The sequence below is a fragment of the Tiliqua scincoides genome, chromosome 8 (genome assembly GCF_035046505.1).
Source record: "Tiliqua scincoides isolate rTilSci1 chromosome 8, rTilSci1.hap2, whole genome shotgun sequence".
Taxonomy (NCBI): Eukaryota; Metazoa; Chordata; class Lepidosauria; order Squamata; family Scincidae; genus Tiliqua; species Tiliqua scincoides.
In genome coordinates, this window is record NC_089828.1 from 28,149,537 (window position 1) to 28,177,228 (window position 27,692).

Below are 27,692 nucleotides of genomic sequence, written 5' to 3' on the forward strand. Positions count from 1 at the left end.
AATCCTTCCTGTTTTTCAGAAGACGGCGGCTCCTATTATTAAGACCATCTTCCACTTTCATTTTAAAAAGCATATCAGCAAACATAACTAGCTATGTATAAGAACTTCAACAGCATGTCAAGTGAAAAATGAATGAACTTAGTAGAAGATAAAACACCACTGAAGTGGGAATCGATAAAGATTTTGATAATACTCCTGTCAATTGATACATAAAAAGTGTCCCTGCAATGTCAAGTAGTTCTAGTGTATCAATGTCTACTACAATGTCTAGTAGTTCTAGCATTATTCCATGCTAATACAGAAGCAGGGCAAGGGTTAGTAAAATATGCTGGAGGATCCTATGAAGCCATCTTTAATACAATAAGATAGTCACCAAGATGAGAAACCATCTACACAACTCCTAACTTCTACTGCCTATTTAAGCTTGTACTATGCTCCCCTCCCCCACAATGGCTGAAAGCCATCAGTTGACCTGTAAGGAAGAAGAGCAAAAAATAAAATAAAATAAAATAAACAAGCCATCCCTCCTCCTGGCAACCTTTTTCTGGTGTAATGATTTCCCATTGTTTGATTAACCAACTGGGAGCCCCGTTGGTTAATGGCATGGCACAATTTTTTTTAAAATAAGAAAATTTGAGCTACGCTTTCAGGTACTATGAAAGCAAACAGAATTTTTGAAAACATTTTGAGAAAAAGCTTTCAGTACATACACATTTTCCCAAAAAGTTGAAAAAATGCAACTCCTGGGTTAGGTATTAATTTTACTAACAGGATACAAGTAAACCCCATTAAAACTTACTGATGACATTTGTGCAAGAGTAGATGGTAACAGTACCAAGACAAGACAAGACAAGACAAGACAAGAAACCTTTATTGGCATGTTTAAAATACAAATAGTGTAAAGCATAAAATTGGCTGGAGGGCAACATAAATCAAACAGTTCACCTTCAACCAGGCCTTGCTGCATCAATTCAGCCATTTGGGGCCAACATAGTAAAACGTCTCTTAATAATCATTTTTATATATTTGGCCACCTCCCCCCCCCCCACACACACACAGAAAGCTCTTCATTAACCCCACCGAGTATGTATGTAATTGTGTTCTGGTCATCCCAACCCCAGATAGTGGCCAAGATTGGTGCTAAGTAGCATATACGAAGATCTTGGTATAGTGTGCAGTGTAGTAACATGTGGGAAAGAGTTTCTAAATTTCCCATCCTACATGGGCAAACTATCTGCAGCTGGAATGCCTCTATATCTGCCAAATAACTGCTCAGATGGAATGACATTGCATCTTGCTAGGGTAAACGCCCTCCATTCTTGGGGGCATTCCAAGAAGTCAAAATATTTATGCCTCCTTCCAGGTAGGATAGCAAGATGGAGATGTTCTGGAGAGCAGATTTTGTGGGCATTGCTATAAAAGTCCTGTTGCCTGATGTCAAGGAGCCTTTGTTTCAGGGTTCTGTAGGCCTGCTCTGTGTCTGGAGCGCCTAGTAAGTCTAAGAGCCCCATAGAACAGATTTTCTTACTCAAAAGCACTAAGCCTGGAAAGAGAGGAGAATCTGGTAAGAGGCCCCAAATCAGGCTATCTTGATCTGACAGGTGATACACTCTGAGCCAATATCTAAAAGTCCTAAGCCATGCCAGGGTATCCACTCTGTGTTGGCCAGCTTCCAAACAAAGAGTTACATAGGCTACACAATGTGGCACCCCTAGTATCTTATGTAAGAACATCACCTGCACTCTCTCAATTGTGCAGTCGAAGGCCGATGACCAGACGGGGCTTCCATATAAGAGCTGGGAGATGGCCTTTAATGCAAAAACTAACAGTGCAGCAGGAATGCAGGAGTTACCCCTGGTGAAACAGAAACGCAAGATCACTTGGGTCGAAACTTTGGCTAGATTTACTGCCATTTTACGATGCGTTACCCAAGAATGCTTGTGATGGAAATAGATCCCTAAATATTTAAACTCTCTTACCTATTCAATTACCTTCCCTTTGAAAGACCAATAGAGAAGTTTCTGAGATTTACCAAATACTACTATCTCAGATTTATGAAAATTTAGAAATAGCTCATTTTTCTTCAGGTAGTCAATACAGCCAGTTATCAAAAGTTTCAAACCTACCCTCGAAGTTGACAGTAAAACCATATTGTCAGCATACAGTAAGAGTGGGATATGACTGGGGCCTAATTTAGGGTTGTGAGCATTGATCTCTTTAAGATGAGTACTGAGGCCATTTAGAAACAAGTTGAACAAGGTTGGAGCAAGAATGCAGCCCTGCTTCACTCCCTTGTTAACAGGGACTGGCTCTGAGAGGTTGCCTCTAAGGGAGACTCTAACCTGGCAGCTATTATCTGTACATAGCTTCCTAATTAGGATGAGGAATCATCTGTCCATCCCCATATGTGAAAGTTTAAGCCACAGAAAATCTCTAACCACTGTAACAAAAGCGCCCTTTAGGTTCAAAAAGGCAACAAACAGTTGTCCATTAGCCCAGGCTAGCTGTTTGTTAATGAGATGAGAAAGGACCATAAAGTGATCTAAAATGGATTTACCCTTTCTGAAACCTACCTGTTCCGGGCCCAGAATATTGTTCACCTCAATCCAATCCAAAAATCTTGAAAATAAATGTTTTGGTACATTTTACCGATAATTGAGAGCAAACTAACTGGCCTGTAACTTCCTGGTGTTCTTGTATCTCCCTTTTTATAAACTGTTACTATAATAGCTTTGGACCAGGCCTTAGGTATTTGGGCTGTTTTATCCACCATGGTGAAAAGTTGGGCAAGAAGAGGAGCCCGCAAAACCGGCTGGGCTTTAATCAGGTCAGGGGGGTAGTACATCGGGACCAGGTGCCTTACGCGGATTTAATTGACTGACAAGCTCCAAGATTTCCAGGATGGAGACCGGAGGCCACTCGGGTATATTGTCAAGGGGAAGCCCATCCGGATAGGTGGGTACCCTAGGGCTCTCATAAAAAACTGCAAGAAAGTGCTGTTGCCAGGTCTGATGGGGAATCACAGATGGATCATGCACTTCTTTTCACGAAGCCCCCCCCCCCAACCTTCCAGAATTGTTTGCTATTGTTTGATCAAATGGCCTGTAAAAGACAATTCCACTGATCTTGAAAAAAGTCCTTCTTTTATCTCTAATAGCTGTGATTAAATGTTGTTTCAGTGTAAAGTACTGGGCAGGCATCACTGCTTGCTCCCAGTCCCTGAATTCCCCTATAAAGTTTCCTACAATTAGCCTTCAGGGCAAGAGATTCTTTGTCAAGCATGAATTGGCGGTCAGGCTCATGCTGCTTTGGTGCCTGTCCCAAGGATGTCACTATGTCCTCAATAAGTTCCTCAAACAGTGTAATCTTTCCACCAGACTCAACTGAGTCTCATAAAATAGATCCCACTGTGCCCGCTAATTCTGTCTTGAGTAACTCTTGAAGCTTCTGATTACTTGTGTGATTAGGCCGAATTTTCAGGAGGATTTTTAGAGTGCATCTCATAGATCCAGCATTTTTTGTCTCAAAGGGTTAAATTCTAAATCAAAATGGCAAATCAGCAGCAGATGGTCACTAGACATGGGTTCCCCCACTCAAAATTCTGCGACATGCAGTAATATGGAGGATGGAATCATCATGTAATCTATTACACTAGAACCGAGAGGGGTGATGTATGTAAACTCCCCAGAATCATTCAAGTCCTGTAGACTATTAAGCTATAAGAGATTCCTAGCATCACTTAGTTCGGCCAGCGACACTCCTGCTGGGTTAATCAGCTTATCCTTCGAATGTCTACTGAAGGAACATATTGGGGGAGGGGTGAATCTCTAGGAATATCTAGGACTTTATTAAAAATCCCTTCCCCCAGCCTACCCTCGCATTCATATCACCACATACTATCAAAGCCGCTTGTGGGAATCTACATTCCAGGTCTTCCAAGATTTGGCCTAAACAGTTCCATTGTTGAACCCTTTGCACCTCGGTTGGCATAGCTGGCATATACACGTTTACAATTATAACAACTAATTTGGATAATTCCACCTTGATGACCTGGATTTTACAGAGCTTGTCCACCAACAGATCATAAGAACATAAGAACAGCCCCACTGGATCAGGCCATAGGCCCATCTAGTCCAGCTTCCTGTATCTCACAGCGGCCCACCAAATGCCCCAGGGAGCACACCAGATAACAAGAGACCTCATCCTGGTGCTCTCCCCTACATCTGGCATTCTGACTTAACCCATTTCTAAAATCAGGAGGTTGCGCATACACATCATGGCTTGTACCCCATAATGGATTTTTCCTCCAGAAACTCGTCCAATCCCCTTTTAAAGGCGTCTAGGCTAGACGCCAGCACCACATCCTGTGACAAGGAGTTCCACAGACCGATCACGCGCTGAGTAAAGAAATATTTTCTTTTGTCTGTCCTAACCCGCCCAACACTCAATTTTAGTGGATGTCCCCTGGTTCTGGTATTATGTGAGAGTGTAAAGAGCATCTCCCTATCCACTCTGTCCATCCCCTGCATAATTTTGTATGTCTCAATCATGTCCCCCCTCAAGCGTCTCTTTTCTAGGCTGAAGAGGCCCAAACGCTGTAGCCTTTCCTCATAAGGAAGGTGCCCCAGCCCCGTAATCATCTTAGTTGCTCTCTTTTGCACCTTTTCCATTTCCACTATGTCTTTTTTGAGATGCGGCGACCAGAACTGGACACAATACTCCAGGTGTGGCCTTACCATCGATTTGTACAACGGCATTATAATACTAACCGTTTTGTTCTCAATACCCTTCCTAATGATCCCAAGCATAGAATTGGCCTTCTTCACTGCCACCGCACATTGGGTCGACACTTTCATCGACCTGTCCACCACCACCCCAAGATCTCTCTCCTGATCTGTCACAGACAGCTCAGAACCCATCAGCCTATATCTAAAGTTTTGATTTTTTGCCCCAATGTGCATGACTTTACACTTACTGACATTGAAGCGCATCTGCCATTTTGCTGCCCATTCTGCCAGTCTGGAGAGATCCTTCTGGAGCTCCTCACAATCACTTCTGGTCTTTACCACTCGGAAAAGTTTGGTGTCGTCTGCAAACTTAGCCACTTCACTGCTCAACCCTGTCTCCAGGTCATTTATGAAGAGGTTGAAAAGCACCGGTCCCTGGACAGATCCTTGGGGCACACCACTTTTCACCTCTCTCCATTGTGAAAATTGCCCATTGACACCCACTCTCTGCTTCCTGGCCTCCAACCAGTTCTCAATCCACGAGAGGACCTGTCCTCTAATTCCCTGACTGTGGAGTTTTTTCAGTAGCCTTTGGTGAGGGACTGTGTCAAACGCCTTCTGAAAGTCCAGATATATAATGTCCACGGGTTCTCCCGCATCCACATGCCTGTTGACCTTTTCAAAGAATTCTATAAGGTTTGTGAGGCAAGACTTACCCTTACAGAAGCCATGCTGACTCTCCCTCAGCAAGGCCTGTTCGTCTATGTGTTTTGTGATCCTATCTTTGATGAGGCATTCCACCATCTTACCCGGTATGGATGTTCATGAAAGTTCATGAAAGATCAGCATGAAAGTGGTCAGAAACTAGAACCGCAAACCCCACAGAGGGACGGCCCCTAGCGTTAGGTCTTTGTGCTGGTAGACAAAGAGCAATATACCCCTGCAGAGCAATATTCTCCATCAGCCAGGTTTCCTGGACCAAAATTACATCAAAGGCTCTCAGAAAAGTTACTAAATCCAAGTCATTTAGCTTCTTGATCCAACCTGTCACATTCCAAGATAAAAGTTTAAGGGCAGCCCTACCCTCTGAAGCAGATGAAGGGGCTAAATGTCAATCATCCAACAATGGCGCTAGTTCTTCTCTAAAGTCATCCTGAGGAGAGTCAGCAGGCTCTTGAACAGCTGGATTCAAGGAGGGTAACTCTGGAGTGACTGTTGCTGCTGGTTGCATCAAACTCTTGCCAGGGCAGTGCACCTCCGCTTCCATCCTGATTGTTTTGCTCGCATCACTATTGGGAGTAGGGTGGTCCCAAGAAATAGGTGGACTCTTAGCTGGTATAGAAGGGCAAGGGGCTAGTGCGATGGCTGTTAGATCATGCCAAACCATCTCTAGTCTCTCAATCATCTGAAGTAGAGCTTGTCGTGAGAGGACACGAAACGCCTCCAAGGCCTCACTGGTCAATGTATCCTCATCAATATCCAGCTCCAACAGGAGATCTAAAGCCTGGGATCTTGACGTGCAGTGGGGGGAGCCAGCTTTCCAAGGTTGCAGTTTAGATTGTGGTGAAACAATCTCCTCTGGGCTGGACAAAGAATTTCTCAGCAACTTCCTGCCACAATCTGTGAGGATTTTAGGTGTCTTGTCCCGTGGCTCTATGATCACCAGACTATCCATCCCAGCGCACTCTGAGAGGAAAAGCCCCCTGAGGTCCATTCTCTCATTGAACCTTGGAGTTAACAGGGGTTGTTGAATCACGCTGGCTTCCATAGCTTCCACCCTAGAGTCCTCCGGTTGTGTTGGAAAAACCTCCATAGACTCGTTGAGCAGTGTATCTGTTTCACCCACATTCATCAGATTCAATGGCTGATTTGGTACTTTGGCTTCAAGCTCTCTCTCTTGTTCCTGTCGTTCAACTGACACGTACATCAGCTGGTGGTCTAGAGGGGTAGCCTTAAGATGCTTTCCACTGCTAGCTTGAACTGCCTCCCTGATTCGCAGTTTGGGAGTGCATTTCATCTTGATTAAAGCCTTTTCCAAGGCAAGAGTTAGATTTTCTAGAGTAGCTGAATCCTTTTCAACTGTGTTTCTCAGTATTTTTAGGCTCTGTGTTTTTTTTCCTTTAGTAGGAGATAGTGTTCTCTCATTCGAAGGGAGTGTTGTTACAGGCTTATCAGTTGTCTGGGCAGGTAGCCAAGACTTACATGCCACTGAATTGAAGGCTGATGCAAAAGTAGGAGGCTTAAGGTTATGCTTAGAGGAGGACAGAAGCTCTTGGGGAGGATCAAAAGTATTGGAGAACACTCTCTTCGCTATTATTTTGAATATGTCAAAAAACCGTCTCATTAGAACCAGAGTCAGGGGAATTATAGAAGTCTCAAATGTTAGAAGAAGGCTGGCTTTATATACTGAACACTGCAGCTGATGGTAACTTTGTAAATCTATGTGATTAAATTCCATACGTAAGATATTTCTGAGAGAGGTTTTTATACTGCGCCAGTTCTTCCATTTTCCCGCATTAACTGGCACTCCGCCCACTTCTAGAATGATTTGGTTGGCTTGAAAACAGCACGATTTAGGATCAGCTCTATTAAGTGTGGGCACTGGTTTGCTCTTGGGTTCTTCCACAGGGGCAGGAGTGTCTTTGGGCTTTATCTGTTTGTTCCTAGAAGATCGTGAAGTTGCTTTTGAATTTTGGGGCTACTTGCTCCTGTAGCTGTTTCTGCAGAATAGCTAATTGGGTAGAGATCTCCTTAAATTCTTGGAATAATGCCAGGACTGTTCTAGCCGAGGCTAAAGAGTGATCTCCTAATAAATTCAGGAGGCAAACGCTGTCTAAGTCAGAGTCCATCCAGTCCATTTGGTTCCTGTGGAGTGAGGCATTTTTGCCTAGTGCACTCCCACAAGGATAACCAGGCTGTGGAGTCACTGCAGGGCAAGATCTATTCCAAGTGTTATCTGGGTTTAGGAAATTACTATGCTCATTCCCTTCCAAAGCACCTTCAGTCTCCAGAAAGTCAGGGTTGTTGAATGAGGGAAGATTGGGAGTATCACTTACATTTCCATTACAGGAGGATAGTTGGTCGAACCGCAGTTGTTTGGAGACCTTCATGGAAGAAACACTGCCCGCTCGCAGCCTTTTCCTCCTTCTGCCCATGATTACAATCCAAAACAATCATTCAAAACAGACACCCCACAGGAGCAAAATAGTCAATATCAGAGGTGCCAGGAAGGTCTCCACCAGCACAGAGGTACTTGGGAGAAACAAAACCTCCCGCATAGTCACTAATATCTGACAAGCTGTCCCATAAGAATTAAAACAAAAAGCCACAAAGCTGCCAAGAGGTACCTTATCAGTAAATAATTAGGATTAAATTTTAAAAATTAAAAAAGGAAGCTCACAATATCTCCTATAAAAAAGCTCAGTTGGGAAGATGGGAAAGGAGGGTACAATGGGGAGATCTTAGCCAGCTGCCATCTTAACCCCTCCTGGTAACAGTACCAAACAAATTATGAGCTTCTCCAATCCTTCTGAAGAGCTGGCATGTGCTAATTCATTTCTCATATCTTAAGTGTGGCAGGGAGAGTGGCTCCCACAGAAATTCAGAAAACTTTCAACTAACATAGTGTTATGGTAATTTCCTAACAGAACTGGACAGATTTTGTTTGCCAAATCAAAATCAATATGAATGTAATTAACTCATCACATTGATTTTCCTTCCTACCACAGCCAACTGAATAGCAATATTAAGATCTGTGTTGTCCTGGGTTTATTAGATGGAGACCAAATATTCCTTCCTGAGAACAGTAGCTAGCAAAAAAGCTTTGTATTATCAGTACAAGGCTTGCTCTTGACCAAATGCTTAAGGTCTCTACACAGCAGTAAGTTCACTGATATTACACATAGCTTAGTAGTTAACATTATTAAAACTGAATTAGAGTCCTCTGGCAAGCTGGAACTTCATCTGCTAAACTTACATCCAATTACTAAAGGAAAATCAATGACAGGTTATCTTTCTGGAATACTAACACTACCTGGATTACTGTCCTTATTAATAAGCACATGCTGCTATTAGTAAGTTCTCATAACACAATCACATTAAAAATATATATATATCAGAAAAAAGAGCCTCTGGTCACTGTCCACAGAAAAGACAACAGCTGCAAAAATACTCTACTACTGGTTGAGTCTTGTTATTCATTAAAGCAAATCCATTTGAAAAACAATGTCCTTTTGCTAAGCGATTTTACTCTCTCTCCAAGTGCTTAGAAAGGCTTAACTCTAAGGCAGCGACCCCTCCCTGCACCCAGAGTGTAGAGCTGGGAAAGAATGGAAAGTGATTATCTTTCTTTCACATGCACAGGAAAAAGGAAGGGGTTGCTTGTCTTGGAGTGAAGCCTTTCTAAGCACCTGGAGAGAGACTGATTGATGGAGATTTGCTGGAGTCCACACTGGTCCAATGCAACTGCTTGACCTCTCGCATGAGCTGTGAGATGAGGGTTCCCTCCACTGTTTGTTGTTTCATGTCTGTGATGCAGTAGCGGCAGCAAAGCAAAGGAAAGGCCAGCCTTGCTTTGTGCAAGGCCTTTTATAGGCCTTGAGTCTGCCTAATGACTCTGTCTTAAATCACAAAGGCCAGCAAGGCTGTTTTTAAATCACCTAGCAAAGGGACATTCTAAGTACCTGGAGAGAGAATGGTTGATGGATTGTCAGCCAGCTGCCCTCTCTCCGTTTTAACAAGGCTACTGTTAAAACAACTTTTAAATTAACGCCCTTCTCATCGCATTGAGATAAAACCTCAGGTGAAAAATCTGTGGATAATTAGGTTATATCTTTACACACTGAATAATAAGGGGACAGAGAACATTTCACATTCCTAGGTGTCACTATCCACTTCCAAAGAAAGGAGTATTTAATTCAAAGACAGGACAATTTAAGTTAGATTGTATATTTCAGAAATATACATTGCACTGAAAATCAATGGAACATGAAGCCTCATTTCAGCAGATTTGAAAATATTACCCGATTGATTGATTGATTGATTGATTTGTATTCCACCTTTCTCCCCAAAGGGCACAAGGCAGCTAACAATCAAGTTAAAATGCAAGACAACAGATACACATTAAAAATACAAAACACTTAAAAACAATTAAAACAAGATAAAATACATAGCAGCAGATTAAAAGCACGCAGTAAAAGACAATTTATAAATTTATAAAAACAGCCCTTATAGTGCCTCGAAGGCTTTCCTGAATAAAAAAATCTTCAGGCCCCACTAGAACGTTAATAATGAGGGAGCTGCTCTCAATTCAAAGGGGAGGGAATTCCATAGTGCAGGTACCACCACCGAAAAGGCCCTGTTTCTGGCCGCCATTCCCTTCACCAGTCTCAATGACGGCACAACCAACAGGGCCCCTTCTGATGACCTTAGAGCAGGGGTGCCCAAACCCCGGCCCGGGGGCCACTTGTGGCCCTCGAGGCCTCTCAATGCAGCCCTCAGGGAGCCCCCAGTCTCCAATGAGCCTCTGGCCCTCCAGAGATTTGCTGGAGTCCACACTGGTCCGATGCAACTGCTTGACCTCTCGCATGAGCTGTGGGATGAGGGTTCCCTCCACTGTTTGTTGTTTCATGTCTGTGATGCAGTAGCGGCAGCAAAGCAAAGGAAAGGCCAGCCTTGCTTTGTGCAAGGCCTTTTATAGGCCTTGAGCTATTGCAAGACCTTCATTCATTCATATAAGTTCATCTGTAATATATTCATTTATGTAAACTTATGTAAATTTATTCTTTTTACATAATTTTAAATGTAAATTAATTCTTTTTTACCCGGCCCCTGACACAGTGTCAGAGAGACGATGTGGCCCTCCTGCCAAAAAACTTTGGACACCCCTGCCTTAGCGAACAGACCAGATTATACGGAAGAAGGCGGTCTCTCAAATACGATGGTCCCAAGTCGTTTAGGGCTTTAAAGGTCATAACCAGCACCTTGAATTCAGCTGGGAAACGAATGGGCAGCCAGTGCAGTCGCCGGAGTAGTGGCGTGACAGAGTCAAACCGCCGACCCCCAGCAACTATCCTAGCCGCCGCATTCTGCACTAGTTGTAGCTTCTGGACTGTCTTCAGGGGCAGCCCCACATAGAGCGCGTTACAATAACCTAATCTTGATGTCACTATGGCATGGACCACCGTGACCAGATCCGCCCAAGACAGGTACGGCCGCAGCTGGTGCACCAGCCGAAGCTGGGCAAAGGCACCCTTGGCCACAGTCAACACCTGGATATCCAGGAGGAGCTGCGAAGAGAACCCCCAAGCTGCGAACCTGCTCTTTCAGGGCGAGTGCAACCCCATTCAGAGCAGGGCGATAGTCCAGCACCTGCATCATGGATTTCTACACCAGGAGGACCTCTGTCTTGTCGGGATTTAATCTCAGCTTGTTCGCCCTCATCCAGATCTCAATTGCCTCCAGGCAACGCTCCAGGACAGAGACAGCCACCCTGGACTCAGGTGGTAAGGAGAGACAGAGCTGAGTGTCATCAGCATACTGATGGCAACCAACTCCAAATCCCTGGATGACCTCTCCCAGCGGTTTCATGTAGATGTTAAACAACATGGGGGACAAAATAGAACCCTGAGGCACCCCTTACGTCAAGGGGCAGGATGCCAAACAGGAGTCCCCCAATACCACCATCTGGGACCTGTCGGCCAAGAAGGACAGAAACCACTCCAAAACAGTGCCCCGATCCCCACCTCAGCCAACCGTCCCAGAAGGACACCATGGTTAATGGTGTCGAAAGCCGCTGAGAGGTCCAAAAGGACTAGCAAGGATGCACTCTCTCTGTCCAGCCCTCGGCGTAGGTCATCCACCAAAGCGAGCAAGGCCGTCTCCGTCCCGAAGCCAGGCCTGAAGCCAGATTGAAAGGAATCCAGATAATCCATGTACACATATGACCAGAAAGGCTTCTTTGCCAAAGTTCACAAATACATTTCAGTACAAGAATGACTTATATTCAACACCCTTCACAGAGAGTGAGCCGGTTACGACAGCTGCAAGTCTATCTACTAAACCCTGTACAGCAGTGGTTATCACACATTAAGCGCCGGGACCCACTTTTTAGAATGAGACTCTGTCAGGACCCACCAGAAGTGATATCATGATCAGAAGTGACATCATCAAGCAGGAAAATTTTTAACAATTTTAGGCTGCAATCCTACCCGCATGTACCCAGGAGTAAGTTCCATTTACTATCATTGTTTAAAGAATATACATAGTAGCTTGTTAAAAGAACAGGGCTGTAACATTTCCCCAAATGCGGTCACGTACCATGGTAGCATCAAGTATGATATATTAAAAATAAAATACACATTGAAATGATGAGAACCCACCTGAAATTGGCTTGTAACCCACCTAGTCGGGCCTGATCCACAGTCTGAGAAACACTGCAATACAGTGTTTCTCAAACTGTGTGTTGGGACCCACCAGGTGGGGTGGGAACCAATTTCAGGTGGGCCCCCATTCATTTCAATGTGTATTTTATTTTTAATATATCAGACTTGGTGCTACCATGGTACGTGACTGCATTTGGTAACATGTTACAGATCTGCACTTTCAACAGGCTACTGTGTACAGCAAGGCCCCCATATTCACGAATTCAGTCATCTGAGAATCAGGTCCGCGTCCGCCCCCACCTCTGAAGGGTCCTCTGAGCCCAAAAGAGTTGTGTCCATCTGTCCATGGCCTCTGCTGGGCTCACACTGAGTTCTAGAGCTCAAAACAAGTGACTTCCAGTTTCATGGAGAAATCAGAAGTGTCTAATGTCTTATAAGGCATTAAGAGGCCAGGGGAAGCCCTGGAGGGGTTTTAAATGTAAGCTTTTAATGTACTTACTTAATTTAAATTGACTGTTGTATGGAGGGTGTTAAAATTTTCCTGCTTGATGATGACACTTTCAGCCATGACAACACTTCCAGTGGGTCCCAAGAGACTGTCTTTCTATTATTATTATTATTAAATATTATATTATAATATTAATATTATATAATATATAATATTACAATAATAACATAATATTATAATATATAATATAATATAATATAATATAATATAATATAATATAATATAATAATAATACACTGCTTTTCAACAAAAGTTCACAAAGAGGTTTACAGAGAAAAATCAAATAACTAATGGCTCCCTGTCCCAAAAGGGTTCACAGTCTAAAAAGCGGGTCCCAGTGCTAAAACATTTGAGAGGTGGTGGTGGACAGGACGATGAAAGTGTCGACCCAGTGTGCGGAGGCAGTGAAGAAGGCCAATTCTATGCTTGGGATCATTAGGAAGGGTATTGAGAACAAAACGGCTAATATTATAATGCCGTTGTACAAATCGATGGTAAGGCCACACCTGGAGTATTGTGTCCAGTTCTGGTCGCCGCATCTCAAAAAAGACATAGTGGAAATGGAAAAGGTGCAAAAGAGAGCGACTAAGATGATTACGGGGCTGGGGCACCTTCCTTATGAGGAAAGGCTATGGCGTTTGGGCCTCTTCAGCCTAGAAAAGAGACGCCTGAGGGGGGACATGATTGAGACATACAAAATTATGCAGGGGATGGACAGAGTGGATAGGGAGAGGCTCTTTACACTCTCACATAACACCAGAACCAGGGGACATCCACTAAAATTGAGTGTTGGGAGAGTTAGGACAGACAAAAGAAAATATTTCTTTACTCAGCGTGTGGTTGGTCTGTGGAACTGCTTGCCACAGCATGTGGTGATGGCGACTGGCCTGGACGCCTTTAAAAGGGGATTGGACAAGTTTCTGGAGGAAAAATCCATTACGGGGTACAAGCCATGATGTGTATGCGCAACCTCCTGATTTTAGAAATGGGTTATGTCAGAATGCCAGATGCAAGGGAGGGTACCAGGATGCAGGTCTCTTGTTATCTGGTGTGCTCCTTGGGGCATTTGGTGGGCCGCTGTGAGATACAGGAAGCTGGACTAGATGGGCCCATGGCCTGATCCAGTGGGGCTGTTCTTATGTTCTTATAAGAACCACTGCCCTACTAATTCTGAAGTTGTTCTGGTTTGAAATGCATGCATTTTGAAAATTTTAGTTAAAACAAACTGCATTCTTTTTGACTTTTATATGAATTGTTCAGGTGTGCTCACACAGCCCTTTTAAAGAAGAAAACGGATGTAAAACAAAAGCAAGCCTTCCCCCCACCTCTGCAGCAATGCCCTGCCATTTAAAGAATGACATTTCTCTTCCAGTGCTGCACAAGGAAGAAAGAAAGCACAAACACAATACTCATAGTGAGGGGCTTTGTCCTCTCCAACAGGACTACCCCTCCACATCAAAGCTATCTCCAAACTCTCCATTATTTGTACTGAGAAATACAATGGAAAACTTGGAGTAGAGGAAGGAAAGTGTTGAGGAAAAGAAATGCAAAGTTAAAACAATATATAAACACACAAATAGAAGAGCTAAGTGATACACTTTGAGTAGATGTTGTCTTTTGATCAAACAAACAGTATAAAATATTCATATTTGAGAAACTACATTATATTGCAAATCTACTCAGTATGGAACTGTTAGGGTGTACTCATAATTAGCAGGTTGTTAAAGAATCCAGTTCTAAGAATATCATTTGATAGTGAAAACAAAGGAACCTTGAATGAGTAATCAATAGCAAGTGCTAGAAAATGACATAGATTAGGATTCTCTCTGGTGCTTTGTCTTGTAAAAGTTTTCATTAAATGTATTGTGCTCACAAGTCATTAACTATTCGCATGATCAAATAGTGTTTAAAAAAATGTATTTACAGCCCAAGCTGATGCATATCTATTCAGGAGTTCCACTGTGTTCACTTCGGTTTATTACCAAGAAAGCATGTATAGGTTTGCAGGCTTAAGTGGTAAAGCTGCCAAACACTTTGACAGGTTTGAGAGCATCAAGAAAAAGTTAATCACTAAAAAAGAAACACAAAAATTTGTAACCTCAACATACATAGGTCTAAACCAGGGGTCTGCAAACCCAGGCAAGGGGGCCAGATGTGGCCCATGGTGAGTCTCTATCCGGCCCCTTGGCCAGCCTCTGAACCCCTGAGAGCCTCTGGTCCAGTTGGCCAAACACAAGCAGAGTTGTGCTTGTGGGGTGGGGGAATGGGGGTCCCTTTAAGTGTATGGTTTGGGCTGCGTTGGTGTTTGGAGAAATCCTGGACATTCAAGCCCATTTATTCATTCACCTAAGTTCCATCGCTAATGTATTTATTTAAATTTCATATTTAATTTTTTTTCTGGCCCTTGACACTGTGCCAGATGTTTGATGCGGCCCTTTGGCCAAAAAGTTTAGAGATCCCTGGTCTAAACCATTACGCCACTTTGAAAAGTTAGCAGCAGTTATCCACCAACTGCCTCCTACCAATTGCATCAGACTATGAAGCCTAAGTACCTATGGTCATGAACATGAGAGAAACAGAACTACGCATCTTTAATACCAACAAAATGAAAACTCATTTTGGCATGACATCAGCTGCAACTCTTCTCAGAATATGCTATTAATAAGTATATTTATAAATACTTGCCCATGAATGTTTGATCAATTCTAGTATCACAATAGATTTAAGGAACTACTTGGAGCACAATTCTCATACAGTGCACGCTATGTGCCTACTCATGGAGGATCCCATCAGGGTTCAAAACAGGGCCTTGTTTTCTCCTCCTCATTCTGCCCACATAACATGATACACAATATTCATAGGACTGGGGGGAAGGAGCTGTGTATGTCATCTCTGCCTTCCCCTCCCCTTGGGAGGCTCTATCTTCAGCAGGTTTTTAATGCCATGGACAAATGACTCAAGCTGCTTGCAGCACTTTAAATCTTTTATTGCCCCAAAAGAAAACAGAAAAGGAGGCCAGTTGTCTCTTCTCACAGGGTTAACTTCACCTTTCTCTCCCCCCATTTTGGAGTATCCTGATGACAGGCTAATTAGAGGCCCTCCACCTGGAGTCCCAGAGAGGGCTTTCTCCAGCGGCTTATTTGGGTTCCTAGGTCCCATCTAGGGATAGGTTGCGGGTTTGGATTTTGTCCCTTGCATGTCCCTTAATAGTACTGGGTCTGGGCTGGCTGTATACCTCCACTCTCCTGGCTGTCTCCTGGCACAGGTTGGGTGCCATTACTCCACTAACCAGCTGATCAGCAGAGTCTTATTTTCCATCTGCTGGCCTGCCATGCCTCTCTGATGCTCACATTTCTTCCCAGAGAAAGTTCCTCATTTTCAGTGCAACTGATTTGCAAGACACAAATTCCAAAGAATGTGTGCACAGCTAGCCCTATCCCTGCAGCTCAGGTTGAGCAGTGGAGGGAGTGGCAAAGAGACTCAGGGTGCCCTTCATCCCTAGTCTGCTGCCATCTTTCTCCTGCCACCAATGGAACTGCACTGATCCACTTCCCATTCACTTTTAGCGAGCAGTACTGGGATAATCCACACCCAAACCATTCACCTCACTACTTTCTCAAGAAGTCCCTTTAAAATCAGGGGTTCTTAATCTGGGGCCAATGGATGGGCTTTAGGGGATCTGTGAACCTGGTGCAAAAAAAGTTATGTGTACATGTTTATATGCCTTTTAATGGAGAGGGGGCCCATAGCTTTCATCAGATTCTCAAGGGGTTTGTGATGCAAAAAAGGTTAGGAAATGCTGCTTTGAACAAATCATGAAGTGCAGAGCATGCTGGGAATCCACAGTTGATCATGTTGGGTCATCTCTGGGTGTATGGAGATGTCTACAGAAACATACAGACCTAAAATTACACCCACTCAGTTTTGGTTGTTTTTTTTAATGGATACCTTTGACCCTTTTCTGCAACAGCTGGTTTGCCTTCACTGACACATATGGAACATCAACAAATGCCGGTGCAGTTCTATACAGTTAAGTCCTTAAATTCTCTAGGATTATACTGGCTCACACTAATGCCCCACAATGCAGATATTTTTCTGGAAAAAAAATGCATTTTAAAAAATCTTTTACCACACAATTATGCAAAAAAAGTTGCTGAGAACTGTCAACAGATGAACAGCTTCTGAAATAGTCATGCAATATTTAATTTCTCTGCTGCACTTCAATCCAGAAGAACTTCTGAAGTAATGTCACATTTAATCCTTGCTTAAGCCACTTCTGCCCAATGTTGCATACATGAGGCAGGGATCAAATATATACACCTGTGGGCTGGGCAGAAATGGGTTAATTCAGGCAATCAAATCTTAGTTTGGACAACCCATAATGCAATCATCCAAACCTTAGTAAGGCTTACATGTTCTCCTTAGGCTAAGTAAGCCTTAGGCTTACATGTTACATGTTTTCTCTCCCCCATACCAGTTTCCCCCTCCTTTTCTAGTTTTCTCTAACCACAGTTTACTGTAAGATTCAAAATGCAAACAAATTGTTTAGAATCATTTTTCAAACTTTACTTCCAACAGAAAAGGTTTGGCAGTCAGCATTAATCATAGTTGAACAACAATGGTTTGAACAACATGATTTGAATATCATGGTAGAGGAAACCAAGAGAGTTTTGGAGGGGTGGGGGAAATGGTACATGAGAGGGAAGGAAAGGGAGCACAGAAGCCTGCAGCACCGAGTTTGTAAGAGAAGAACACAATATCTAGTTGTGGACAAATATTCATCTCAATTCAAGAACTGAATTGAATACCAAGAATCTGCTTGGTAATAACCAGCATCCTCAGTAAGCATTCTGGAAATACTAATCTTTATTTCAAAATTTCTCTCCTAGTTGCATGCATATTGTTGCATGCATGTTGATGATGCCATGTGCATGCACCTTACTGTTACTGTCTCCTAGACTGCAGTTCCTAATACAAGCTATGGCAGAGAATCATTTAGAAATTCAACAGCACAGCTTTGAAGAAATGAACCATAACTGGAACAAAAGAAGAATGGAGACCTGGATGATGGACAACATCCACAAGAAGGTATTTGCAGGAAACAAAGAAAAAAAATCAAGAGAATTAACTCAAATACAAAATAATCTCCAAATTAAATGCTGTTTTGATAGGTGATCTGGTCACATACATCTCAGCAATGTAAAGAATGTTTCAGTGAGAGTAAGAACATTCAAGAACTGCTGCACATGCACCTACAAAGCAATTGACTTTAAATACTTTGTATCGTCAATATCAACTGCAAATGCACAAAAACTTATAGAATCTCATTTTACATTCTCAGACAAATGAAATGTTAATGGGGGAAAGTGTCATTCAACTCACAATATAGCTGACTGAGAAGCAAGTGAATTCATATTCCAAACCAGGTTACTATAAACTTCACTGCTATCATTAGTTACAGTTGAAGCAGGCAGAAGCACGTCACATGGTTGGAACAGAATACCAAGTGGAACAACATCCCACAACTAGCTGTTGCCCTTGAATCTGCCTAGCTACCCCTTGGGATAGGAACCTGTACCCCCATCCTATGCAAAGCATCATATCATCACAAACAATCTATAATTCCATTATTTAGAACAGTGGGCGCCAAACCCCGGCCCGTGGGCCAGGTCTGTGAAAACCCCTCCTCCATGTGAATGGAGCTCACTGTTCCATGGAGGAGCCCGCTATGTTCATCTCTGATTTCCCCCAAACCTTGCATCAGCCAGCCACTTCAGCATTCTGTCACCTTAGCAGGCTCGGCATCTGGATTTTTGGGCAACTGCGGCTGGCCTGCACAACGTTTGGGGGAGAGTGGAGATGAAGAGAGCAGGCTCCACTGTGGAACAGTAAGCTTTGGTCAGGCCAGGGAGGGTTCTGCCGTTACTCAGCAGTCCAAGTTTGGAGACCACTGATTTAGAAGGATACAATTCAATATGAAGGGCTGTTCATTTTGGAACTTTACAGTGCTATGATAACTGTTAACTGTTAATCTCTGCCCCAAGATCTTTCAGACAATAGCTTCACAAACATGGGTTGTTCATTATCTTCCTTGTCCAAACTCTGCTGGGCAAATGAGAGCTTAAAGAAGCTTCCATTTTAAGCTGCAAAATAGACAGATGCATTGTGCTAGGGGGAATCTCATTCCTGTGCTTCTTATTAACAGTACAAGGACTTTGCTTTCTTTTAGAGACTTCTTCAATCTATACCAAGATAAACTACTACTGGGCCTTCAATAATTTATGTAAGTTAAACAATCTAAGTGAAAATAAATTACACTGAAAAAGCATCCATTTTTATATAAAAAAGGAAAAATGAAGCAAGTTAGAATTACTTGTGCCATCAGCGACTCTCCTTAAGACATTCAAGAGCATTCTTCATTGAACTTCTCCCTGTTTATCCTCAAGCTAATTCCCAACACCTGCTACCCACTTTTCTCAAGGATGTCATTGCAGATTAACTTCAGAGGTCAGCTCCAAATTCAGAAACGCAGGCCCTCCAAGCAAGAATCTTCAGTTTCTTGGATCATCACGCTTTACAAGCATGCAATGAATCTGGGAAAAAGGTAAGTTTTGGGGCTACCGCTGAAAAAAAATTCACCTCTAAGGGCTGGAACAGACAAAACTGGCACTCATCGTTAAAGTAGCATAAGCAGGTCATAAGGTCACACATTTTCTCCACCCAATAACTTCTCCTATATTAATTTTCTGCAATGACATAAACTGTGATTATTATCACACTGGCATCAACATTAGCCATAGTAAATGTTTACTATATCTCCCTCAACAAGGTTTTGAAACCAGTTAAGCATATCTTGGTTGAAACTGAATCTTGGTTAATGCCAACAGTTAATATCAGTGCTAGTTTAATCACAGTTAAAACTAATGGAAAGGAGTGGGGGAGCTTACACACAAGAAACTGCACAACCCCACATCTTGCTCCAAATCCCTTAACCATAGTTCAAAGATTATGCTTGCACCAGTCCTAAGAACTAATAAGTGAAGATTTAACAGAGTATATAAGAGAAAAATAAAACTATGAAAAATCATGTGTGAAAAAATTAAATTTATTAAATGGCAACCTCCAACACACAGATTTAGTGCTTGAATTAATGTGTAAGCCTCTCTTTTATAAGGCTCATCTTTTAATTACATACAGCTTAGCCTTAATGTTTTGCTTTGGTCAATACTTTATATAAGTGCTATTCGTACAGAAAGTCAGGCCACAATTATTTATTCATGCTCTGGTAACCACTAGATTAAACTACTGCAATGTTGTGTACTTGGGGATTCCTCTGAACACTGTTCAGAAACTGCAACTGGCAGTTGAATTTTGTCACATTTTTTAATTCAACAATGCACTGATTTTAAGATAACCGAGAAAGTGTGGACTGTTCACTTTCAACAATGCTTTATAAAGGGCTCCCAAATTTTGGAGACCCACATTCAAAGTGATCAACAGTCTCTAGGTTCTACCCCTATTTCAGATTCAGACAAACTCCAAAGAGCTGTGAACTTGATGACAGACCCAGACTCTAACTTTCACCGGATAACGAAGAAAGAGGTCTCTCAATAGCCTTGCTCAAAGCATCATACCCATGCAGGACATCATATTGCTTCAGAGCTTCGTTAGCTCCTGCAAGTCTGAGTGTGATCAGCCTATGAACATGTAGATTGACAGCCTGATTCCAAGTCTTTCTGGAAACATGGCTCAACATTCTATCAGCATATATAGTATGATTCAGGTTAAACAGAAGCTGGTTAGGAAGAAGGATTCTTTGCCTGACTACTAATTTGTGCTACTGTAATCAAGTCACTTTTATCTGGACACCTTTCAACACTGACTTCAATGACCAAGATCTCACTAAGATGTCATGAGGTACAGGTAGATGTAACATGTCCTCCCCTTCCTCCTAGGTTAGAAGGCACTGGAGATTTGTCTAGATAGCCAGAGCTGTTTGACCTGTGACAACCGCAAGAGGCATCTTAAGAATTGAAGGTAACCAAAGGACGAAAATCTCTGGTTTCTTAGCAGATTTGTTTCCCTTTCTTTCTTGAAAGTGTGGGTAAATCCTTTTTTCTTAGAGCCCGTCCTTGTTGACTGCAAAGCTAACAACTCACCAAGGAGATTAGTTCCGCAGCAGGGAGTGCCACTTTTATTATTATTATAATTATTAGATTATTAGATTATAATTATTAGACTATTATTAGATTTTGTTTCAACTGCTCAAAGCCTTAAGTCCAAGCAGTCTGTCCTAACACAATGAATGCTAACACCCATTAATTTTTAACTGCATAGCATCCAAGGTGATATCTTCAATAAAGGCCAGTGTAAAGAACACTCCCAAACTTAACAGGACTCTTCAGCAAGATTACTATAGCTGCTGGGTCCTGTATTCTTTACACTGTGTGTGTGGTTGTATATCCTCCAGAGTAGCTGTCTGATTCACTTTTTCTCTTTTCTTGCCCAAATTTGCTAAGGAGAAGTTGAGTGGCATGAAAGATGAAAGCAAAATGAGAGACTGTAAGGATAAAGGTGCAAATAAGCAGCCCTTCTTGGAAGACCCTGTATACAGGTGCTTTTATGCAAATACCTGAAGTCTCCAAGCAAAGATAGGAGAATTTGAATGTTTGGTGGTTAGAGAAAACATTGATATAGTGGGCATAACAGAAACCTGGTAGAATGCAGCGAACTGGTGGGATACAGCAATCCCAGGCTATAAACTCTGGGACAGGGAGGGGTATGCTGGAGGGACAGGGAGGGGCATGTTGGAGATGGGTGGCCATCGATGTCAAAGAAGGGATAGAATCTAGCAGAGTTGAGACTGAAGGCAGGACTGCCTCCCACTGGCATACAAATGGTGCAGGTCAATGGGGCCGGAGGTCCCAGGTGCCAAACTGCAGAGGGGTGATACCACAATCACTAAAATTGCAGTTACTAGAAATAATACCATCATGTTGTATACCATATGATGCATAATTTACAGCAGAATGCAATGAAACAAACCACAGTGAATTATCTCCATGATATCTAAAGTTATGGCCAAAAATCCAGAGAACAAAAATACAACTGTCTTATGTAACAAAAAGTACATTTTCTTAACTCAAAATGGACCAATGAGACAGATTAATCAAAGAGCCAATGAGATGTTATTATGACACAGCATGGAATCAATATGGTGACATCCTTGGGGGGGTGTGACATCACTAGTGACCGAAATTGTGGTTTTTAGGAATAATGCCATCATGTTACATATATTTGATGCTTAATATACAGCAAAATGCAATGACACGAATTGCACTGAAATATTTGTGTTCTATGCAAAGCTATAGCCAAATAACCAGAGAAGGAAACAAAATTGCCTTTTTTCACAAAAAGTGGATTTCCTTAACTCAGAACTGAACAATGAGCCTGATTGTTATGAGAGCTAACAAGGTGTTATTATGACACAGCATGGAACCAGTAAGATGTTATCATGAGTCAGCTCCCTTTTCCAGGTATCAGAGCTAATACTCAAATGCCTATTCAGTTATGTGAGTGTCATCAAGTTGGCCAGTGCGTGTGCGTGTGCGCGCCTGATTGGTTTGGTAACCTATACTGTTAATTAATTAATTGGAGTGACACCATGAGTTACCACACTGGGTAACACCAACCCTACTGATGCCACTGGTGGGAAGGTTGGGTGTTGTTGGCCATTGTCGGCCATTGTCTTAGATGACTTTTAAAATGGATGGCTAAATTGAACCTCCAGATGCAGGGGCAGTATGACACTGACTCAGGGATGGATCCAGAGTTTGTGTTTGGGGGGAGGGGGCATGAGCACTCTTAATTCCAGAGCCCAGGTCAACCAGTTGGGTAGACCTGGGCTCCTGGTTGAACTTCAGGCTCTGTGGCTGAGGTTTGCTGGGTGGGTAGACCTGGCCCCTGCCTGAACTTGGAGCCCAGATCTACCTGCTGGGTAGACCTAGGCTCCCACTCTTGACTGCCCGTTGGAGATATTTCTTCCAAGTGAGTAGACCTGGGCTCCAGGTTGAACTTTGGCCTCTGTGGCTGAGATTTGCTGGGCAAGTAGACCTAGGCTCCCATCCAGACCTGAAGTTCACATTAATTAATTTTGTTGTATGGTGTTGTGTCAAAAATTTATGGGCCCTTGATGTCAAATGACCTTCACACCCACTGCCGCCCCCACCATAAAATCACTGTGGATTAAACTACCAGGCCCAAGGAGTGATGTAATAGAGGGGGTGTGCTATTGGCCTTTGGACCAAAAACCTGAAGGGGACCTCAAACTGAGGAAACAAATCAGGGAGGGATAGAGTTGTAATCATGGGGGTCTTCAATTATCCTCATATCGACTGGGTCAATTTGTACTCTTATCATGAAAGAGAAACTAGGATTTCTGAACATGCTAAATGCCTGTGCCTTAGAGCAGCTAGTCATGGAGACCACCAGTGACTCTGGATTTAATAATGTGAGGAATATGAATGTTATTGAGCCATTGGGTAACAGTGACCATGCTGTGATCTCTTTCTCCATGCATGTCTGGGGAAGAGCGCTACGCAAATCTGAAACAAAAACTCTTGACTTCCAAAGGGTGGACTTCCCTCAAATGAGGAAGCTAGTTAGAAACAAGTTGAAGGGACCTTTATTTATTTTGGATTGCTTTTGCTCTTTAAAATTGTTAGGAGTTTTTGGCTGCTTTTGGTTTTATGGTTTCTGGATAGCTGCCTTGATTCTTTACTTCAAAGAGAATGGCAAGGTATAAATATTGCTAAAATAAATAAAATAGATTTCAAACAAATACACAAGCATGCCCAAATTCTATTTTGTTACAAGTCAGTTGCCAACACCTCTGTGTACTTAAAAACAAAAAATACATTTAAATTAGTCCCAATGGCTACTACAATGTTTTAAAATGGTAAAATTTACCTGACAGCCTGACAGTCCTGGGTCGCAACCAAATAATGGAAATGGACTTCTTTCTGATGTTTTCCCTACAAAATAAATTAAATTTAAAATAAAACACCTTCTTTAGACATACTAAGAACATTAGGGGAGTTATTTTTAAAGTAGATCAAATATAAGAGGATAAAGAAAATTCACACATTCATATTTGACATGTTGTTGGCATCCTTCAGTCTCGGAAGACTATGGCGTCACGCTCTGAATGGTGGCTCTGGAACAGAGTGTCCTCTCCAGTGCGCGAAGCCTGGGTAAAGTAGGTATGGAGGATAGGCTGTTACCCATGCAGCAAATCCCCCCTCTCCACGTCGCTGAAATGGTTCAATGGAAAGGCAGAAGCCAATACGGTTGATTCCAGCGGCGTCGCAGGAGTTGCCAGAACGTGACTGTGTTCAGCCATGAACTGCCTCAGGGACTCCGGCTCCGGATTTTGCCTCGAGGTTGACTCCTGAAGCCTTTTCCATAACTGGATGTAGCCACAAGGCAGTAGAGGTTTGGGATCAGTTTTCCTTCTCTCAGATGAGCTGCCTTCCCAGGCTGACGAGTCCCATCTACCCGGTGGCTGTTTAGTTGCCTTTTACAAGTACAGCCAAACTGAGGGCCTATTCTTATCCCCAGCCCCCAGGGGATATTTTATTTATTTGACATAAACATAGCATATTTATACACCCTATTCCCAATTTAAATGACACTGAAAAAAACCATACCGCTTCCAAGAAGCAGAAAATGACACACATTAAACGTACATATTCTGCCTTAAAATCAACTAAAAATTTTTTAACATTCAATACCTCTGATAATGTGCAATTAAAATGCTAACTTCTGATGTATTATTAAGTATGAGATGATTTTTGCTGATTCAATATTGAAGGTCAATCTTGTTTATCAAATGGCTACTTAAAACTGGAAGGCATGCAAGGGGAAGAGAAGTAGATAATCTATCCCTCTTGTAATACTGAATCACAGTTTCCTGCAAGGTTAATGAATCTGACAATAACTTAACTATCAGTTACTAGGAGAGCAGTGGTGACTATTGTTAAAAAGCAAAAGCAAGTTAACATTTTCTGCTCAAGCAATTTTTCCCAACAACTGCTAGACGAATCAAAAAATACTTAGCATGCAAAAGTATCTGAAGTAGCATGAATCATGCTGTTCACGTTAACTGGATTCAGCATTTTCTTTTCTATAAATAATACGTCCTACACCAAATGATGAACAACTTTAACTAGAGTATGCAATATTAAAGTAGAATTTAAAACAAATATTTGCACAACAATAAGTTACAAAAACTGGAGAGAGGAAGGTGAAATGTACATCCCTCATACTCTGTAGAAGAGTATCTTTCTACACACCTAGTAATTTAAAGCTTACTGTACTGTCTGCATCTGTGGTAGTAGGTTTTCAGAGACGTAGGCAGTACAATTCTTGGGCTGTGAGGTAAGCAGCTCCAAGAGCCAAAAACAGCTAGACCCACTACCACATACTTTCCACTTTGTAAAGTGAATATTTACATTTTCCTACACCAATTGCAACTGACGTGTTCCAAACTACTGTATTTTTATTAAATTTACAACCATCAGCCCAAAATAAAGTTGTTAAATTAAAAAAAACAAAAAACCTCAAAACATGCATCATTTGGACTTCCTACTTAAAGCTGTCTATACAACTGTGAAACAATCCATTCGCCCTCTGGCCATAACTTTAGAAGAGTATTGGGATGCATTCATGCAATAAATAAAATAGCCACTATTCTTATGATTCTTATGAACAATAAAGACTTTTTCAAAAGAGTGGCTATTTTATTTTGACCATTTTTATTACAATAACTTATACAGTGGTTATGTACATGTAAAATACCTTCCAATACAAGAAAGTTATTAATTCCCACTTATTACTGAAAATTATATACAGGTCCAACTTTGTTATACACTGACTTTTTATACAGGGATTTGACTCAACATGAATGGCCACTGCAAATGAGAAAAGATATGCTGATCCCTGGAGAAGGGGGAAAATGCACCCCTTTAAAATACTTTTCTTACTGTTGTAGAGATTTTTATCTCAACATGACGAGAAGGGCCCTTTAAAATAAAGGAAAACAGTCCTTTACAATAGTTAGAGAGAGGGCAGCCAGCTGACAATCCATCAATCATTCTCTCTCCAAGCGACCCCCCTCCCTTCCCCTTGAACAATGAAAGATAATCCTTTCTAAGCACCTGGAGAGAGACTGATTGTTGGATTGTCATCTTAATGATTCTATCCTAACATCACAAAGGTCAGCAAGGCTGTTTTTAAATCACCTGACCAAAGGGACTTTGTTTTTTAAATTAACTTGCTATAATGCGATTTTTGCCATCCATAGCATGATCTGGAAATGGAACCCACATTCCATAATGAAAAATGAGACTCAACCTGTACTTACCAGGGAGGAAGTTCCACTCAACTCAGTGGGGCTTACTTTTGAGCAAACAATGCATATGATTGCACAGTTTTTAACTGGATGAATTAATTAACAGGTGGTATTTTAAAAGATTCACCATCAACAGGTTTGCCATACTTCAAGTAGAAAATGTTGCATTTTGTCATGTGCAGAAAATCTCTAGGTCGGAGTTCCAGAATATTATTATTATCATTATCATTATTATTAATCTTTTGTTTTTAATGTGCACACTGGCTACAGGTATCAGTACTGCAGGGTGTAGGATGGTCACTGCACTGTCAAAATTATGAATACCTGAGGGAACACAGCAACCTTGACCTCTCCTGCATGTAAGGGGCAGTGCTTAAATATTTTGGAGTCATCAGAGAGTCATGTGCATTGTTAAACTATTCTGCTACCAACTCTGCAGTCTTTCAGATTTAATGAAAATTTGGTATACCCTATCTTGAATTTCTTGCATCCATCCCTAAATAAGATGAAGAAATTAGAAGTACAGCTCATTAATAATACATGCAACTACAGGTCATGCCTTGTTATCCACTGGGGTTCCGTTCCAGAACCCTCAATAGATTAAAAAAAAAAACCAAATCAGTGGAAAAATGGCTTTAAAGACCCACTTCCAGGTTTCTTGCTCCTCCATGGTTGCCCCAGAATGCACTGATATAGACCAGTGGTTCTCAAACTTTTTGCACCAGGACCCACTTTTTAGAATGACAATCTGTTCAGGACCTACCAGAAGTGATGTCATGGCTGGAAGTGACATCGTGAAGCAGGAAGTGACATCATACTATGTACACCAATATATTTATTAGATCTAGAGACATCCTGCTAATCTCTGCTTCTACCATACCTTCCCAGGGTGGCACTGCCGATGTTCAAACCCCTCAGCTGTCCTTCAACTCAAATTTAAACAGTTGAAATTTTGCTGAAACAAGAAAATTCCAAGCCATAGCCACACTTACAGGCTATGTAACCATATCTATTTAAATTCCTGCAGGATTTCTTCCTCCCTCCCTAAAACACAGCAACACACACATACCACCCCAATGTAAAACAGAAAAAATCTTCAGTTCCTTATCTGCCCACTGTCCCAGAGTTAGCCTAGGAAAAAGTGGAATTCTTACCTGTGAATATCCTATTCCAGGAAGAGGAAGGAGGGCATTCTCCACTGTGTGGGTTGCCCCTCCCACTCAGAGAGGCAGGGCCAGACTTCGGGCCCAATCCTATCCAACTTGCCAGTGCTGGTGCAGCTGCAATGCAGCCCTGAGGAAAGGGAATAAATGTTCCCTTACCTGGAGACCTCTGTGACTACTCCCCTACTACTATAGGCAGTGCATGCCTCATTGGCATGGCTGCACTAGCACTTAAAAATTGAATAGGACTGGGCCCTTACTCAGGTCTCTTCCTCCTGTGGGGGGCATCCCAATCCAGTCTGGATCTGTAGAGCTGGAATCACACACCTCCCCATATGAAAGTCTGAATATGGGATCCAAGGTGGGCCATCTGAGACAACAACTGGCAAGACACCACAACACTAACAACCAACAAGGTTAGAACAACCAAACACAGATAGTAGAAGGACTCCAGGAAATCATCTGCTGGAACAGAACGAAATACAAGGGACAAAGCCTGGC

At 42.2% G+C, this 27,692-nt stretch overlaps 1 protein-coding gene across 11 annotated transcripts in view; it reads right to left on the reverse strand.

Moving 5' to 3' along the window:
* Positions 1–27,692, reverse strand: part of TCF12 (transcription factor 12) — a 227,631-nt gene that overhangs the window by 102,089 nt on the left and 97,850 nt on the right. For all 11 annotated transcript variants that reach the window (XM_066634769.1, XM_066634768.1, XM_066634761.1 and 8 more), the window contains one exon: positions 23,586–23,650. In XM_066634769.1, the coding sequence (XP_066490866.1) occupies positions 23,586–23,650 (65 nt within the window). The remainder of the gene's footprint in view (positions 1–23,585; positions 23,651–27,692) is intronic.